The sequence below is a fragment of the Schistocerca serialis genome, chromosome 7 (genome assembly GCF_023864345.2).
Source record: "Schistocerca serialis cubense isolate TAMUIC-IGC-003099 chromosome 7, iqSchSeri2.2, whole genome shotgun sequence".
In the NCBI taxonomy this organism is placed as follows: Eukaryota; Metazoa; Arthropoda; class Insecta; order Orthoptera; family Acrididae; genus Schistocerca; species Schistocerca serialis.
The window spans coordinates 470,811,568-470,830,944 of record NC_064644.1 but is presented as its reverse complement, the minus strand read 5'-3'; the positions used below and the strand labels follow the sequence as shown (position 1 = coordinate 470,830,944).

Sequence of the window (19,377 nt, the reverse complement as noted above, 5' to 3'; positions counted from 1 at the left end):
TCTGGTGAGCATGTTAGCATAATGAATATACCGATTAAACATAAAGAAGACAAAACAATACAGTTTGCTGAAGGTTTATCGTGTGCTCCTGTTTCCGCTGAATGTACCTATAAAAATAGTATAACGAAAAAAAGCACGCTAACATAATCATGCTGCCACTGGTCCGAATTCACGCTGAAATTCAATAGATGAATGGATTGTTAGAACAGTGAGTCCATTATCTGTAACAGGCTTCCAGATCAATGTGCAACACAAATTCTTCTGTTCTCTCTGCGCGCATCACGAGCATTGTTAGCGCTGCAGCTTTCGGAAAAAAAGCTTTTGAAAATCACTACACCCGTCCTTTTCAGATTAACGGCTCTGATTGTCCCTGGTGAAGCAGATTATAAAGGAAACAGCAGCTCTGCTAATGCAGTATTGTCAACTTTCATACATAAATTATGGCGGCAGGAAATGTACATTTGCACAATGCTGGAAGCTTCGATTTCATTTCAGTGAACACTAAATAGTTCGTTCCCAAGAGAACAGAGAAATATGGCGTTGATAAAGAAATCCATCTCACGCACTTCAAAGAGGCACCTTGCGTTACACGACTAATGGCAGAGACGTAGCTCATTTCTTTCCACATAAAAATTAGCTGGTCCCTAGCTAATGATTTCATTTCCAGAACAATTCGATGACGCATATTTGTAGGAATGGGCGTGGTGCACTGTGTCCCTTAGGCCAAAATTATTTGGTGTCAGCTTAGTGACTTAGAACGGGGACCGATAGTGAAAATAATATTTCTCAACCTCTCCAAGTCCAACATCATTAAAGAATTTTTCAGCTACATCGGGCACCATAATTAAAACTGAGGTGGGTTGCAACTTGCCTGAGGAGGAAGTAATTTTAATAGTACTGAAGGTAAGAAAGTACCTAGTATCCTAGCAGCTCTATCTATCCCGTTCCAGCACAATTTTCGCTGTGTAACAGTAAGAGCCTTCAGGAAAGCCACAGAAGATATTACATAATGGCGACTCTGTGTCTATATCGAGTAATCCGCACCACTCCTCACGTGTGGTGGAGGGTGCTAACTGATCCCACCTATCCTGTTCCATTCGCGAATGGCGTCTGTGAAGAATGGTAGTCAAACACCTATGGATTTCTGTGCTACCGTTTAGGAATTTCATATCCAAAATTACAGCGTTATGGCACTTAATTATAGTGGGTAGAGCAAACACTGGTCCATAAGACATTATTTGTCAGAAATAACGTGCTCTTCGTATGTTTTAGAAGTGCAGTTTTTTTTCGCGATGCTATACTTGCAACTTGTACAGCTTCAAGTGAAAATGGGGCTTAGAACACGCTATGCTGCTGTGTGAAGAATGTAAGGTTCATTACTTGTCTGTGGTGTAAGTTAACTTGGTTTCTGTTTGAACATGGCCCTGATATTCTCGACGCATTCATTCTTCGTGCGTTTACGATTCGAGCGCTATCCTTGGCTTCAAAGCTTTCAGTTGAATTGACGGAAGAATGTACTGACAATCTACTGACGTTTAGCACACTAAGAAAACAACATGCTCGTTCTAGAGGTATCGTCGTCATTTTCCTACATAAAACCAAGAACGCCAGTGCCCATTCCATGGGGAGCAATATAAATTTTGAAGCTCTTTCTGTGCAGTAAAGAAATTCTGTTTCTATAAATCGTTAGAAATAAAAATCAGTAACATGCTCCAACTGAATAGCCGGCCGAAGTGGCCGTGTGGTTAAACGCGCTGCAGTCTGGAACCGCAAGACCGCTACGGTCGCAGGTTCGAATCCTGCCTCGGGCATGGATGTTTGTAATGTCCTTAGGTTAGTTTGGTTTAACTTGTTGTAAGTTCTAGGGGACTAATGACCTCGGCAGTTGAGTCCCATAGTGCTCAGAGCCATTTGAAACCAAGTGAATAGGGTGAAATACAAGAAAACTGACGTAAATATACTTACGACATAGTTTAAAATCATGAATATCCAAACTGTGATTCTGGATTTGAGGATTTCATTCGATTTATCCTCCTTAAACAAGCTGCGATGTTAGAAAATTGAACACGAAAAATTACATGAACTTCAACAGAAAATTGTATCTCAAGGAGATAGGGCTGAAAATGTAGACACTTCTTTTGTGCTGGTACTTAAGTTTCTGAGCCACATTTATTCAGCCGGCCGTGGTGACTCAGCGGTTCTAGGCGCTACAGTCTGGAACCGCGTGACCACTACGGTCGCAGGTTCGAGTCCTGCCTCGGGCATGGATGTGTGCGATGTCCTTAGGTTAGTTAGGTTAAAGTAGCTCTACGTTCTAGGGGACTGATGACCTCAGAAGTTGTCTCATAGTGCTCAGAGCCATTTGAACCATTTTGACATTTATTCCTTTTGTTGTTATTTATCCAATGTTCAAAAAATGGTTCGGAACTTAGCATCTGAGGTCATCAGTCGCCTAGTCTTAGAACTACTTTAAACCCAACTAACCTAAGGATATCACACACATCCATGCCCGAGGCAGGATTCGAACCTGAGACCGTAGCAGCAGCGCGGTACCAGACTCAAGCGCCTAGAACCTTTCGGCCACAGAGGCCGGCTATCGAATGTTGAGTGCAGTTTTACACTGACGTATAATTCAACAGAAAAATGACTTAATACTACTCTCACTTCTATTTGCGCGATTTGGAAATTATGGCAAGCAACAGGAAGCCAAACTCGTCAGAGTTATGAAAAATAAAAGAAACCCGAGAGTTGTTCTGTCTGCACAAGATAGATTATATGATCAAAAGTATCCGGACACTATTAGTGGACGTGGGCATTAATATGGGGCGTCTCCAATCCTGGCCTTTATGGCGGCTTTGGGAACACTTTCAGTGTGGTGTCTGGAAGTTTGTGGAGGAATGGAAGAACGTTCTTCCTCAAGAGCCGAAACCAGAGCTGGTAGAGATGTTGGACGCTGAAGTCTGGAGCGAAGTCGGCCAAAGGTGTTCCATTGGGTACAGGTTGGGCAGGGAGTCCATGTCAGGTTTTATGACAGGGTGACTGTCATGTTGATTCAACCAATGATCGTCTCCGAAGTGTTTTGCAGTATGGGTTCACAGTGCCGTAAAACTTGTTCATATCCACCCACGTTTAGCGTTTTATTGAGCACAATAAGGGGACCACACCTAAACCAAGAAAAATACTCCCGTAACGTAACATTACCTAGTTCGTACTTCACTGTTGGCACTACACACGACGGCAGGATACATCCTCCAGGCATTCGCCAAACATAAACCCTTCCATGGGACTGCCACAGGGTATAACCTGGTTCATCACTCACTCGTTTCCAGTAGTCGACTGTCCAACAGTGTAGCTCTTTACAACACAACAGTCGCTTAGCACTCGTTACAGAAAAGTGTGGTTGTTCAGGAGCTGCTCGATCGTTGTACCTTATTCTGTTCAGCTCCCTACGAGTAATTATTGTACTAACTGGACTGCGTGTAGCACCCTTGGAACTCACGAACGTATCCTTCTGCTCATTTCATGCGATTTTTAATAGCCATTCTCTAAAGTGCTCAACTGTTGCGGTCCGTCAGTACAGGTCTACCTGGTTTTGGTTTAGCTGTTCTTATTTCCTTTGCGTTAACACTTGACAATCACATCACAAACGGTCGGCACGTGCAGCTTATGAAAGGCTGAAATGTCCCTGATGGATTTGTTATCCAGTTGACATCCAATGGCTGGACCACGTTCGAAACACAACTCTATCTACCTCCTTTTACACTGGTGGGTTCGCCACTCGTGACATCTAGTGGGCAGTTCAGCGTTACGTAGAGCTGTCTGGATACTTTTGATCGGATAGTGTACCTCTGTACATTTCCGATGTCTTTTTTCTTGTTCTTCTGCGCCTCATTTATGCGTTGCTTCTGTGTGGGGTGGGCAGAGGTGTAAGACAAGGTTGTTGTTGTATCACCAACACTGTTCAATATATATCTGGAGGAAATTATTATTGAAAGTTTTGATGGAAGGAGAGGAGTTTGTATAGGAGGTCGGAGAGTGGGGTGTATAAGATTTGCAGACGACATGGTTGTGATGGCAGAGAGAGCAACAGAAATGGAACAAATGTTAGATGATCTAAACACAAAATTAGAAGAATATGGAATGAAGATTAACAAGAAGAAAACGAAAAGCATGGTAACTGGAAGAAAGGGGATAAAATGGCATATGAAAATAGGGGGAGAGGAAATGGAGCAAGTGAATAACTACAATTACTAGGGAAATGTAATAATGGATGATACGTATGCCTCAACAGAAATTAGGAAAAGAATTGCCATGGCAAAGGAAGGATTGAAGAGGAAATAGAAATTACTTTGTGGACCACTAAACAAAGATCTGAGGAGAAGACTTGCCAAATGTTACATCTGGAGCGTTACACTATATGGTGCAGAGACGTGGACATTGAGGAAGGAAGATGAAAAGAAAATTGGAGGCACTAGAGATGTGGACGTGGAGAAGAATGAAAAAAGTGAAACGGGAAGACCGAGTAAGGAATGAAGAAGTATTAAGAAGAGTTGCAGATGAAAGAAACACGCTGAAAGTCATCAGAAAGAGAAAACGGAACTGGATTGGACATTGTTTGAGGAGGGACTGTTTATTGAAAGAAGGAATAGAAGGAATGGTGGAGGGAAAAAGGCGAAGAGGAAAAAGAAGATATCAAATGCTGGACAATATTAAAGAAGGCAAATGTTCAGAAATAGAAAGAATGGCTATGGACAGACAAAAGTGGAAGAGGCTTAACCCATGATAAGACCTGCCGTAAGGCAGAATAACATAATACTACTACTACTACTACTACTAGTAGTACTACTCTGTGCGGGGAATGGAGAAACCTTAAATTACACTACAGCTATCTCAAAGGATACCAAAATTGTATAGCACCTTTTCTACATGTTAGATCCTGTTTAACTCGCTTTCGTTAGTAACGTTACTGTTTACCGCCCTACTTTTGTTTGTTGCAGGTCCCAAGAATGATTTACACTTCATATCGTACTGATGTAAGTATGTAATAATGGTGAAAAATAGTTAGCACGAGTGATGAAGTTCATGTTTCGCCTAACGTCGTAACAATGGATTTTATTATTCCTTTGTATGTTTCAGTATTCAGAGCGCTATCACAGGAGATTATATATATACACTCCTGGAAATGGAAAAAAGAACACATTGACACCGGTGTGTCAGACCCACCATACTTGCTCCGGACACTGCGAGAGGGCTGTACAAGCAATGATCACACGCACGGCACAGCGGACACACCAGGAACCGCGGTGTTGGCCGTCGAATGGCGCTAGCTGCGCAGCATTTGTGCACCGCCGCCGTCAGTGTCAGCCAGTTTGCCGTGGCATACGGAGCTCCATCGCAGTCTCTAACACTGGTAGCATGCCGCGACAGCGTGGACGTGAACCGTTTGTGCAGTTGACGGACTTTGAGCGAGGGCGTATAGTGGGCATGCGGGAGGCCGGGTGGACGTACCGCCGAATTGATCAACACGTGGGGCGTGAGGTCTCCACAGTACATCGATGTTGTCGCCAGTGGTCGGCGGAAGGTGCACGTGCCCGTCGACCTGGGACCGGACCGCAGCGACGCACGGATGCACGCCAAGACCGTAGGATCCAACGCAGTGCCGTAGGGGACCGCACCGCCACTTCCCAGCAAATTAGGGACACTGTTGCTCCTGGGGTATCGGCGAGGACCATTCGCAACCGTCTCCATGAAGCTGGGCTACGGTCTCGCACACCGTTAGGCCGTCTTCCGCTCACGCCCCAACATCGTGCAGCCCGCCTCCAGTGGTGTCGCGACAGGCGTGAATGGAGGGACGAATGGAGACGCGTCGTCTTCAGTGATGAGAGTCGCTTCTGCCTTGGTGCCAATGATGGTCGTATGCGTGTTTGGCGCCGTGCAGGTGAGCGCCACAATCAGGACTGCATACGACCGAGGCACACAGGGCCAACACCCAGCATCATGGTGTGGGGAGCGATCTCCTACACTGGCCGTACACCACTGGTGATCGTCGAGGGGACACTGAATAGTGCACGGTACATCCAAACCGTCATCGAACCCATCGTTCTACCATTCCTAGACCGGCAGGAAACTTGCTGTTCCAACAGGACAATGCACGTCCGCATGTATCCCGTGCCACCCAACGTGCTCTAGAAGGTGTAAGTCAACTACCCTGGCCAGCAAGATCTCCGGATCTGTCCCCCATTGAGCATGTTTGGGACTGGATGAAGCGTCGTCTCACGCGGTCTGCACGTCCAGCACGAACGCTGGTCCAACTGAGGCGCCAGGTGGAAATGGCATGGCAAGCCGTTCCACAGGACTACATCCAGCATCTCTACGATCGTCTCCATGGGAGAATAGCAACCTGCATTGCTGCGAAAGGTGGATATACACTGTACTAGTGCCGACATTGTGCATGCTCTGTTCCCTGTGTCTATGTGCCTGTGGTTCTGGCAGTGTGATCATGTGATGTATCTGACCCCAGGAATGTGTCAATAAAGTTTCCCCTTCCTGGGACAATGAATTCACGGTGTTCTTATTTCAATTTCCAGGAGTGTATATATATATATATATGATTCTGAAAAAAAACTTTCCTATCCCGAATGGTTTCCGAGATAGAACAGTTTTAATGTACTTTTCTGCGCATTTTCTGTACTATTCACTGTCATTGTTTACAACGTACCACAGAAATATAGAGGAAGCTGAGAAGAACATTTTGATACAGTAAGCTTGTGGCCTATCAGGTCGGAAAACTACCTCAAACTGGCCTACAAAAAGTACCTAAGCTACCGCGCACGCACGTCGCACGAGATTTTCAATATTCTCGCGATCTCTCAGCGCAAACTGTTAGTCCAAGACAAAAAATAAATAGGACCTTTTTTGCAGCAAGTTTAATTTAGTCTAATTGTGTACTGAGACACGGTTTTGTCGGAGTGTGCGGTTTTAGAGCTTTTATAGAAAAACTTACAAAAGTGATATTAAACGTATTCTATCTCGGAATCCATTCTCAATAGGTTGTATGTCAATATGAAGTTTATTGTTCAGAATCACGAATACTATCGCGTCCCAAAGCATGTGCCTTTCCTCCTGACTCAGATGCCTCCACAAAAGATAAATGAGAACCACATATTTTTCTTCTGGCCAATAAAAATTTCATTGTGAAATTTTAACTACCCCTTAGCACTATTTCATACAATTTTGGCGAGTGAAATTAGCCACAGTATGTTAATATATGTATCACTTGTCCACAAGATGTACAAACGTTGCTAAACCTAAACAGAGTGATGTAAGTTCTTATAAAACTATCATCTAAATGCAGAGTTAAAGATTTAGGAACGGTTTGCACACTCCCTCCCTGCTTCCTTCCCTCCATCCAAGCCATTTCTTACTTTTATGACAAGTGTTGCAGTCGCTACATCCTATCTTTTAAGGTAATCGAAAGATCATTTATAGAATAAAGTACTCAGCAAACCTTTTCCGGACATCATTTACTATTTTCTCTGTTACCATGGCCCTATTAGTATCGATTGCTACAGTTGCTTTCGTTGAAAAACGACTACTTATCAACAATAACATCTACCACCGCATTTTTTCTGACTAGGGTCACAGTGATTTGAGGAGCTCTGCTGGAACATGAGTGTTCCTATACGAGGTGTAGTCATAAAGTTTAGAACTTCGAAACAAATGAAGTTGCTTAAATTTTGTATGTTTGGAGGTACATGTGTGCTGTACCGGTATACGGTGACATCACCGCACGAACTCCTGTAGCACGCCGCTAGACTCGCCAAAACAGACTGGCACACACTATTAATCAAGTGCGGTAATCCGTTTACTGCATTTGAAAGAGAACGCTGTAACGAGCCACGCTGAATTGCTGGAAGTGTACAACAACAATGCACCATCATAACAGACAATATTGTGGTTGAGTGGACGCTTCCAATGTGGTCAAAGTTAATGACTATGAACGAAGTGGCAGACCATATCACTGTGAAGAATCAGTCAAAAGAGAAGTGAAGGCCCTGGTGCACCGATATCGGCGAATCACAAACGAGGCGACAGTGGAGAATGTGAAAATCGACTGTGGATTAGTTTACAACTTTCTGCACGACAATCCGAAACTGACAAAGGTCGCCATCCGCTGGGTTCCACCACTGCTCACAACCATGAAGAAGCTCGCCGATCCGAGGCGGCAGCGGAAATGTGGCAGTTGTTTTAAGTCAGTGCGCATAACTTATTTAGCTGCCTAATCGCCGTGGACGAGCGTTGGGTGTATCACAACTCGCATAGGGCGAAGACCCAACCACTTTGGGGCAACATGATGCTGAGTGTTTTTGGGACTGCCATGTCATGGTTCTAACACATTACTCTCGTAAGGGCAAAAAGGATCATACGAGGGTAATCCCAAAAGTAAGGTCTCCCATTTTTTTTATAAGTACATAGACCTGTTTATTTCTACAATGGTTTAGATCAGTTTACAGCTTGAACATTTAGCTATTTATCGACATAATCACCATTTCTGTCGATGCATTTTTGCAGACGCTGTGGCAGTTTTTGTATGCCCATGTCATACCAGCTCGCCGCCATGTTGTTCAGAAAGTTATGAATCTCTTCTCTCACCTCGTCGTTGGAGCTGAATCGCTTTCCGGCCAAATGTTCTTTTAACCTAGGGAACAGGTGATAGTCACTGGGCGCCAAGTCAGGACTATAGGGTGGGTGGGTGATTAAGTTCCACTGAAACTGTTGCAGGAGAGCAACGGTTTGCCGAGCGATGTGTGAGCGAGCGTTGTCATGGAGAATGTGTACGCCCTTGCACAACATTCCCCTTCCCCGGTTCTGAATTGCCCGTTTGAGTTTTTTCACAGTCTCACAATACCTGTCAGCTTTGTGATCCCAGTGGGCATAAAGTCGACCAACAATACCCCTTTCCGACCCCAAAAAACAGTTGTCATGACTTTACTGGCAGACTGTGCTTGTTTGAATTTCCGCGGCTTTGGCGAAGAAGGATGCCGCCACTGGCGTGATTGTTGCTTGGTATGCCCAGGATTCGTCACCCGTGAGAGTTGAGTCCAGAAAGTGGTCCTGTTCGGCAGCAAGGCGGGAAGCATCAACTCGTTGCCGCATGTGGTCCTCAGTCAGCATGTGTGGCACCCATCTTGGGCACACCTTCCGGTAGTTCAATGTTTCCGTTAAAATTCTGTGAGCGGTGCTTCGGGAAACCTCAGGAACCAAAGTGCAGAGTTCATCCAGGGTGATCCGCAGATCTTCACGCATGCTTTGCTCAACCTTCATCACTGTCTCCTCAGAAATTGACGGTCTCCCGCTCCTTTGCTCCTCGTGAATTTCGGTCCAACCAGCTGCAAACTTTCTACGCCATTTACGAACATTTTTGACATCCATGCACAACTAACCATACACTTCCGTCAATTGGCGATGGATTTCAATCGGTGCAGTGTCCTTTGCGTTCAAAAAGCGAATAACTGCGTGCAATTCGCACTTGGCTCCATTCTCAACGGCTGCCAAGCCTAGACTGAGCGCCTCAGCGCGGCGTGTGCATGTTTACATACAGCGCGTGAAGCACTCTTCATAACCGTGTGACCAACTGCCACACAGAGTTCTGTACTTATAAAAAAAAAAAATAGGAGACCTTACTTTTGGGATTACCCTCGTACTACCGAAATATTCTGACGTTGTTACAGGAGGCTGTCAAGACGAAGTGTCATGAGGAGCTATCCAAAGGCGGTTCCTTTGAGCTATCCGATTTTTCCTCCTGACAAGAAACCCAACCACCTCTTCGTCTTTTCCACTGTGAAGAAAGCATTGCGAGGCAGGTATTTCCATAATGATGATGGGGTGACTTTCGAGGTGGAACTTTTCTTGAACAGCAAAAAAGCAGGATTCTACAAAGTCACCAGAGATCAGAAATGAGGCTTTAAACTCGCGAGCGGGCCCTACGACATCACCTCCAAAGGTAATTTCCAAGAATGATTGCCTATCGAAGTCGCTGGGTGGAAACGATACATATCGAACGTGCGATCGTAAATCGATCATGCGATTCCTGTGGAGGGCGTTGTGATCAATTATTTTGATCGTCATTTTTATCTGTTTCCCGTTGTTCCCGTAGTTGCTGTGAATGACATACCTCCGCGAATTATTTGTGAATTGCTAGTGAAACCCAGACGATTTATGTCGTTAGCGAGTGGGATGTCTGGTGTTCTTGATGTTTTTTCGGCGGGTTTTCTCACATGGAAAAATCTAATTCCATGTTTATCCAGCGTAGAAAATTGACTTTTTGTCGCGGATATGGAGTACTAACAGGCGAGGGAAGAAGGGACTGTGTAGAGTGTGGTGGTGCGAAGTGTGTAAGACTTCGTAAGAACAGTTTCAGAGCTGAAATACCGTTACAATTTCATTGCGGACAGTGCGGGAAACGAACGAGTATCAGGAAGAATACATGTTTCGACTCTTCCAAATTATCCATCCATACCACCGTAATGGACTGTAACATGACGACAACACCGACGACGAGTAAGGTAAAACTTCTCCTTTGCAATTGCAAGTATTTTTGTAACGCTCTTCTTTTGTCGTTGCTGAAGTGAGCATCGTAAACATACTCATTACGCCCGCCACCAGAGTTGCATGATCGATTTACGACAGCACGTTCGATATGTATCGTTTTGATCCAGCGACTTCGATAGGCAGCCATTCTTGGAAACTACCCCTCCGAACCCGCCGTCTCCGTACATTCGGAGACCCGACTCGCCAGTCTCTGCCGCTGCACATTTAACCGAAAATTCGGCCCTTGAGTATGTTGTCGGATACACGTGGGCTACACTGAGGCGTCAGAAGTCATGGAACAGCGATTCGCACATATACACATGGCGGTAGTACTGCGTACACCAGGTATAAAAGAGCAGTGCATCGGCGGAGCTGTCATTTGTACTCAGATGATTCGCGGGAAAGAGTTCCGACGCGACTGTAGGTCCACGTCGACAATTAACAGACTTTGAACGCAGAACGCTAGTTGGAGCTAGACGCATCGTACATTGCATTTTGGAAATCGTTAGTGAATTCTATATACCGAGATTCACAGTGTCAAGAGTGTGTCGAGAATATCAAATTTCAACCATTACCTCTCACCTCTGACAACGCAGTGGCCGACGACTTTCGTTTGACGACTGATGGCAGCGGCGGTGCCATGAGACAAGCAAAACTTCGTGAAATAGCAGCAGCAGTCAATGTGGGACGTACGACGAACGTATCCATTAGGACAGTGCGGCGAGGCCGAAGTGGCCGAGCGGTTCTAGGCGCTTCAGTCTGGAACCGCGCGACCGCTACGGTCGCAGGTTCGAATCCTGCCTCGGGCATGGATGTGTGTGATGTCCTTAGGTTTGTTAGGTTATAGTAATTCTAACTCCTAGGGGACTGATGACCTCAGATGTTAAGTCCCATAGTGCTCAGAGCCATTTGAACCATTTTTGAAGTGCGGCGAAATTTACCGTCAGTAGGCTATGACAGGAGACGACTGACGGAAGTGCCTTGGCTAATAGCATGACATAACCTGCAGCGCGTCCCCTGAGCTCGTGACCGTATCGGTTGGACCCTAGACGACTGGAAAACGGTGGCGAAGTCAGATGAGTCCCGATTTCAGTTGGTATCAGCTGATAGTCCGTTTAGAGTGTGGCGCAGACCCCACGATGCCCACGGGATGGGCTAGGTCGTCTGGCCTAACTGAACCGATAGTTGACTGGAAATCGCTATGTTCGTTTGCGTTTACTCAGGGACCATTTGTAACCATTCATGGACTTCGTGCTCCCGAACAACGATGGAGTTTTTACGGATGTCAGTTGTTAGCCATTGCTTTGAAGAACATTCTACAGTTACATCTACATTTATACTTCGCAAGCCACCCAACGGTGTGTGGCGGAGGGCACTTTACCTGCCACTGTCATTACCTTCCTTTCCTGTTCCAGTCGCATATGGTTCGCGGGAAGAATGACTGCCGGAAAGCCTCCGTGTGCGCTCGAATCTCTCTAATTTTACATTCGTGATCACCTCGGGAGGTATAAGTAGAGGGAAGCAATATATTCGATATCTCATCCAGAAACGCACCCTCTCGAAACCTGGACAGCAATCTAGACCGCGATGCAGAGCGCCTCTCTTGCAGAGTCTGCCACTTCAGTTTGCTAAACATATCCGTAACGCTATCACGCTTACCAAATAACCCTGTGACGAAACGCGCCGCTCTTCTTTGGATCTTCACTATCTCCTCCGTCAATCCGACCTGGTACGGATCCCACACTGATGAACAATATTCAAGTATAGGTCGAACGAGTGTTTTGTAAGCCACCTCCTTTGTTGGTGGACTACATTTTCTAAGGACTCTCCCAATGAATCTCAACCTGGTACCCGCCTTACCAACAATTAATTTTATATGATCATTCCACTTCAAATCGTTTCGTACGCATACTCCTAGATATTTTACAGAAGTAACTGCTACCAGTGTTTGTTCCGCTATCATATAATCATACAATAAAGGATCCTTCTTTCTATGTATTCGCAATACATTACATTCTGAACAATTGGCCACCCAGATCGCTCGACATTAATCCCATCGAATATTAATGAGACATAATCCAGAGGTCAGTTCGCGGACAAAATCCTGCAGCACCGGCAACATTTTCGCAATTATGGACGGCTATACAGGCAGCGTGCCTCACTTCTTCTGCAGGGGACTTCCACTGACATGGTATTGTGGGATATCCCATAGCTTCTGTCACCTCACAGTATACTAGCGTAGAAATGAAAGCGCTTACAACGTTGCGCAGATACACTCATGCTCATAAATTAAGGATAACTGCAGAATGTGGTGCCACACAACGTGGTACTACACAAAACTGGCGCTAATAGCGTAGGCACATATGGAACACACACGACACAGATCTGTAAGTCCACGGTATTGGTGATAAGTTGAGAAAACCGTCCAGAAATACATGTGCCACAAAACGCCACTGTTTCCTGCGCATGTACCCCGACATCAATATGGGATATGATCACCATGCACACGTACACAGGCCGCACAACGGGTTGGCATACTCTGGATCAGGTGGTCGAAAGCTGCTGGGGTATAGCCTCCCATTCTTGCATCAGTGCCTGTCGGAGCTCCCGAAGTATCCTAGGGGTTTGAAGCCGTGCAGCGATACGTCGACCGAGAGGATCCCAGACGTGCTCGGTGGGGGTTTAGGTCTGGAGAACAGGCAGACCACTCCATTCGCCTGATATCTTCTGTTTCAAGATACTCCTCAACGATGGCAGCTCGGTGGGGTCGTGTGTTATCATCCATCACGAGGAAGGTGGGACCCATTGTATCCCTGAAAAGGCGGGCATACTGGTGCAAAATGACGTCCCTATATACCTGACCAGCTACAGTTCCTCTGTCAAAGACGTGCAGGTGTGTACGTGCACCAAACATAATCCCACCCCACACCATCAAACCACGACCTCCATACAGGTCCCTTTCAAGGACATAAAGAGGTTGCATCTGGTTCCTGGTTCACGCCAGATAAAAACCCGGCGAGAATCACTGTTCAGACTATACCTGGACTCGTCCGTGAACATAACCTGGGACATCAGCTCCAATGACCATGCGCTGTGTTCTTGACACCAGGCTCCTGTGATCAGGGGTCAGTGGAATGCACCTCGCAGGTCTCCGGGCGAATAACCCGTCTGTTCAGTCGTCTGTAGACTGTGTGTGTGGAGACAACTGTTCCAGTGGCTGTTTAAGGTCCGGAGCAAGGCTACCTGCAGTACTCTGTGGCCGTCTGCGGGCACTGATGGTGAGATATCGGTCTTCTTGTGGTGTTGCACACTGTGGACGTCCCGTACTGTAGCGCCTGGACACGTTTCCTGTCTGCTGGAATCGTTGCCATAATCTTGAGACTACACTTTGTGGCACACTTTGTGGCTACGACCTGCTGTGTTTGATCGGCCTCCAGTCGCCCTAGTATTCTACCCCTTTAACGTCATCAATATATGTTCTTTGAGCCAGTTTCAACACACAGTCACCATTAGCAGCTCTGAAAACGTCTGCACACTTACTCGCCGCACCGTACTCTGACATGCACTAACACACCTCTGCATATGTGGACTGCTGCCAGCGCCACCTTGCGACGACCGCAGGTCAAATGCACCGCATGGTCATACCCCGAGTTGATTTAAACCCGCAAACCGCCCACCAGAGCGTTGTTTCACCATGTATCAGCATTATCCTTAATTTATGAGCATGAGTGTATAACCAGAGACCCGCGGCCTTGCTACAACACACACAACAGTTGGGCATTACGATTATTATCTACTAATACTATGACCGATCGGTTAGCAATAAATATGGTTCAGTTACATTTTTTGCGCAAACTGCTCTAAATTTATTTGTTTACATTGAACGAACTGTCTTCAGCCTGAAGTGTGGACTATAGCATCGAATTTTTCCAGGCATCACTGTTCTGGAGCATATCTGCAGCTGTACGTACTGCATCACTTAATTTTTGTCTACAACCCACGCCGTTTCACGAAATACAGCTTCATTAGAGGCCTCCTGATCTCGAGAGAGTGCCATTTTCGCTCTGTCTGCTGCAATAGCGAGATCGTGTAGTCAACATCCGTGCTACGTCACAGCTTTCCACTCGGGGTTCACAGAAATACGAACCTCGCAACGAACTTGGTACGTCACACTATTCGACTTGTCCGCCACATTTCTCGAGCCCTCTGCTCCGTTCAGAGCCCACGGGAAATCAATATGTAACTGAAATTGTACTCACTAAAGATCTTAACTTTGTCGTGTGCTATCGAGAGCTTGCATGCTTTTAAACGTGCAGTGAAGAATTATTAAATTCTTCCGAAATAATTACTCTCTGCCCGTCGGAGACGGTTGCTAGCACCCAGACCTGCAGCGGCACGTGCTGTGTCGTACACGGCACCGCTTGTCTTGCTCGTACGCCTCATTTACACTTTTGCACTCTCGCGCAAGGGGGATCAAATCGACGAACGGGAAGCGATAGCAGTGCCAGCTTTGACAGACACTCATTTTCACCGAATGTATTTGGAAGGGAAGAAGGAATGAATGTAGTGAACACTAATGCAACAGCAGCGCCTTGATTTCTAATCTATGCAACCGTCAACATTTACTCCTACTCGCTCCGTTTCTTATCTCTACATCACCCATCATTGGGAGAAAATGTGTCATACTGAAGAGTGAAAAGACTAACACTATTACCAAGTTTGGTAGTCGCAACTTGGCTGTTTCGACGTGACAAAACTGACTATATCTCGTATGAACGTATTTCTAAGGAGCACACCTCTAACAATATCGAGCGAGATGGACGTAAGTTGACATCAGCTCCAACTAACGTCCGTTAGTTGGTGGCGTTGGTGCTGTCGTGAATCTCGATTGTGCCCCTTCGCTTTCTGCGTCCCATGAGATTCGTGCCCCAACGCACCACTGTCCTTATCTGCGCGATATGGGCGCTACGGTACACCGTAGTCCGTTCGGGCAGAGATCTGGGGCAGAGAAGATCTGTGAAGGTTTAAGTGGCCTTTGTACGGCGGCTTAGTATGTCTGTCACGCCAGATCAGCTAGCGCGATATTGTTTACGTTTCTATGGTAATGCCTCAGTGTTAGCGCAGTTCTGGTTTTCAGTCAGCATCGAAGGCAGACTTCTGCAGTCGCGATTGAATGCTGACAACAGCGCTGCCGGCTGTCAGGGATCTTTCTCTCGCCATGTGGATAACAGGTAGGCGTGTTTAATTTAGTTCGTCGCGGGGATATCCCGCATTATCCCACACTCATGTCAACAAGAATAATAACGGCATAATGATACAGTGCTAAATGGGATATACAGTCAACAACTACCCGGACGTCTCCGTGGTCTAGCGGCTAGAGCTATTGGCTAGTTTCGATTCTCGATAACCAATCACGACTTCTGTGGTGCGAAGGTCCCGGCGCACTCGCCTTCGGGACGCCAAATGCGAAGTTGCCGGATTGATTAAGCTGTGAAACTATTTGTCTTCATTATTAGTCAACTAATAATAATAATAATAATAATCTCCTGAACGCATTACATTTTGCCTGTTATGATCAGATAGAGAAATTAGTCTAAGTCGTCCTTTCTGGCTTGACTGTTTTTTCATTGTTTTGGTTTGTATTTGTGTAGTGTTTTTTGTGGTCTGTCGTCCTGCTAATGTGCTTTTTCCCTTTTATTCAATATTTTATTTTTATTTTCCATTTGGAGATGTTAGTCCTAATTCTGATTTTATTTCTGTATTTCGCTTCCGACTTTGTCTTGTTGCCTGCAACATGTCTGAAAAATCTCATTTGACATTCTAGATTCGTAGTCTGTCCTCCTTTTTTGTTACCCGCGTTTCGCTTTCAATTGTAAAATCTCAGAAATGCCTCTTTTCTTACTTTCCTTTTCAGCATTTCTCTAATACTCTAATGGTGCCATTAAGTTAAATTTTTCTGTCTTACGTTGAAAATAAATTTCCTCTGCCTGTGGGATATTGCATTCCAAGTATTAAAAATTTGTTACTTGTTCTATTATTTTACCACTTGCTACAATTTCGATGTCTGTCTATAATGTGTGACCATCCTGTATTAAATAAGTTACGCTGTCAGCACCCCGAAGGTTGGTTTGAATACCACTGTGATATACTAGGCAAGTTCCCATTGGAGGTGGTATGACATTGCTTTCCTCCTAGCTCTGAACAGACTTACCCAGCCAGTTATAGGACGACGTACCGTGTAGCGTGGATTCCGAACGACGGTACGACTCGGCATGTTCCATATCAATAAACACTGCTAGGGCTGAAAGAGTTTGATAAGTGACAGCTGGAAATCCTAGGAGTGATCGGGGAACGAACACATGACCTTCGGATTTGTAGTGTGGCAATTTTCCACCGACCTAATGAGAAGTTTGATCATTCTACTTCCATATCACAAACTATATTACATGTGGAGGGCGTTGGACATATCATGCTTTGAATGGAAACCCATCCATCGCCTGCGACATATCGGATGTTCGCAACCATATAAGGCGAGCTGTTCCTCTCTGGCACTTCTGCTGGGTGGAACTGTGATACTGATGCCTGGTGGGAATGTACACACCAAACGTACAGCTCTCAACTGTCGCACTGGACATACTGTTCCTCTTCGCGACCGATTGACCACATCTCGTTCCAGACTACACTCGATCCCATTGGGTACGTTTCTTTCCTCGGAGAGATCGAGAAACGTCATGCGTCTGAAGAAAATTAACGGTTCCAATGTCGAACCTTTTGGAAATACATAGGTGTCAAGTAACTTTGTAGGTTTCGCCCTCATACTTGCTCTTTTACAGGTCTCATAAGAGGCGTAAGAAGTACACTACTGACCATTAAAATTGCTACACCAAGAAGAAATGCAGATGATAAACGGGTATTCATTGGACAAATATACTAGAACTGACATGTGATTACATTTTCACGAAATTTGGGTGCATAGATCCTGAGAAATCAGTACCCAGAACAACCATCTCTGGCCGTCATAATGGCCTTGATACGCCTGGGCATTGAGTCAAACAGAGCTTGGATGGCGCGTACAGGTACAGCGGCCCATGCACTTTCAACACGATACCATAATTCATCAAGAGTAGTGATTGGCGTATTGTGACGAGCCAGTTGCTGGGCCACCATTGACCAGATGTTTTCAGTTGGTGAGAGATCTGGAGAATGTGTTGGCCTGGGCAGCAGTAGAAGATTTTCTGTATCCAGAAAGGCCCGTACAGGACCTGCAATATGCGGTCGTGCATTATCCTGCTGAAATGTAGGGTTTCGCAGGGATCGTATGAAGGGTAGAGCCACGGGTCGTAACACATCTGAAGTGTAACGTCCACTGTTCAAAGTGCCGTCAATGCGAACAAGAGGTGACAGAGACGTGTAACCAATGGCACCTCATACCATCACACCGGGTGATACGCCAGTATGGCGATGACGAATACACGCTTCCAATGTGCGTTCACCTCGATATCGCCAAACACGGATGCGACCATCATGATGCTGTAAACAGAACTTGGATTCATCCGAAAAAAATGACGTTTTGCCATTTGTGCACGCAGGTTCGTCGTTGAGTACACCATCGCAGGCGCTCCTGTCTGTGATACAGCGACAAAGGGTAACCGCAGCCATGGTCTCCGAGCTGATAGTCCCTGCTGCTGCAAACGTTGTCGAACTGTTCGTGCAGATGGTTGTTGTCTTGCAAACGTCCCCATCTGTTGACTCAGGGATGGAGACGTTGCTGCACGATCCGTTACAGCCATGCGGATAAGATAACTGTCACCTCGACTGCTAGTGATACGAGGCCGTTGGGATCCAGCACGGCGTTCCGTATTACCCTCCTGAACGCACCGATTCCATATTCTGCTAACAGTCATTGGATCTCGACCAACCAGAGCAACAATGTCGCGATACGATAAACTGCAATCGCGATAGGCTACAATTCGACCTTTATCAAAGTCTGAAACGTGATGGTACGCATTTCTCCTCCTTACACGAGGCATCACAACAACGTTTCACCAGGCAACGCCGGTCAATTGCTGTTTGTGTATGAGAAATCGGTTGGAAACTTTCCTCATGTCAGCACGTTGTAGGTGTCGCTACCGGCGCCAACCTTGTGTGAAGCTCTGAGAAGCTAATCATTTGCATATCATAGCATCCTCTTCCTGTCGGTTAAATTTCGCGTCTGTAGCACGTCACCTTCGTGGTGTAGCAATTTTAATGGCTAGTAGTGTATATGACTGAATTGCTAAGACGGAATTTGACTTCTGTCACATAAACCTTAAACCCTCACAGACTGAGAAGACAGGGTGTGTGTCACTACAGTTGATCGTTTGGAGACCAGAACCGGAGAACTGTTATTCAGAGATGAACTTACTGTTTGCTAATCGCAGTGTGAGTAGTCAGCACTTACCGTTGCGGGCCTCTTCTCCTTCCGGAGCTTGGCTCGTCAGGGCTTGTAGTTCCTTTTCGAGGTCGACATGTGACGACTCGACGTCCCATGATAGGAATCCTGGAATGAGAGGGAAACAATGTTAAAACTCAGAAGAGTTATTTTCTGTCAGTGTTACTAGTCTACAGTTTTAATACAGACACAACACGTTGAAAATGATTTAAATCGCAGTTTGTTTAAGGTGTGTAAATTTTCCTACAGCGGCTCAAAAATGGTCCAGATGACTCTGAGCACTATGGGACTTAACTGCTGAGGTCATCAGTCCCCTAGAACTTAGAACTAGTTAAACCTAACTAACCTAAGGACAT

The 19,377-nt window shown here is 45.8% G+C and overlaps 1 protein-coding gene across 1 annotated transcript in view; it reads right to left on the bottom strand.

Annotated features, from left to right (window-relative positions):
- LOC126413151 (microtubule-associated protein futsch) overlaps positions 1–19,136 on the bottom strand; it is a gene marked incomplete at its 5' end in the record, with an annotated part of 139,074 nt that extends 119,938 nt beyond the window's left edge. The window contains one exon of the mRNA XM_050083045.1: positions 19,031–19,136. Within this exon, the coding sequence (XP_049939002.1) occupies positions 19,031–19,136 (106 nt within the window). The remainder of the gene's footprint in view (positions 1–19,030) is intronic.
- Between the last annotated feature and the right edge of the window lie 241 nt (positions 19,137–19,377).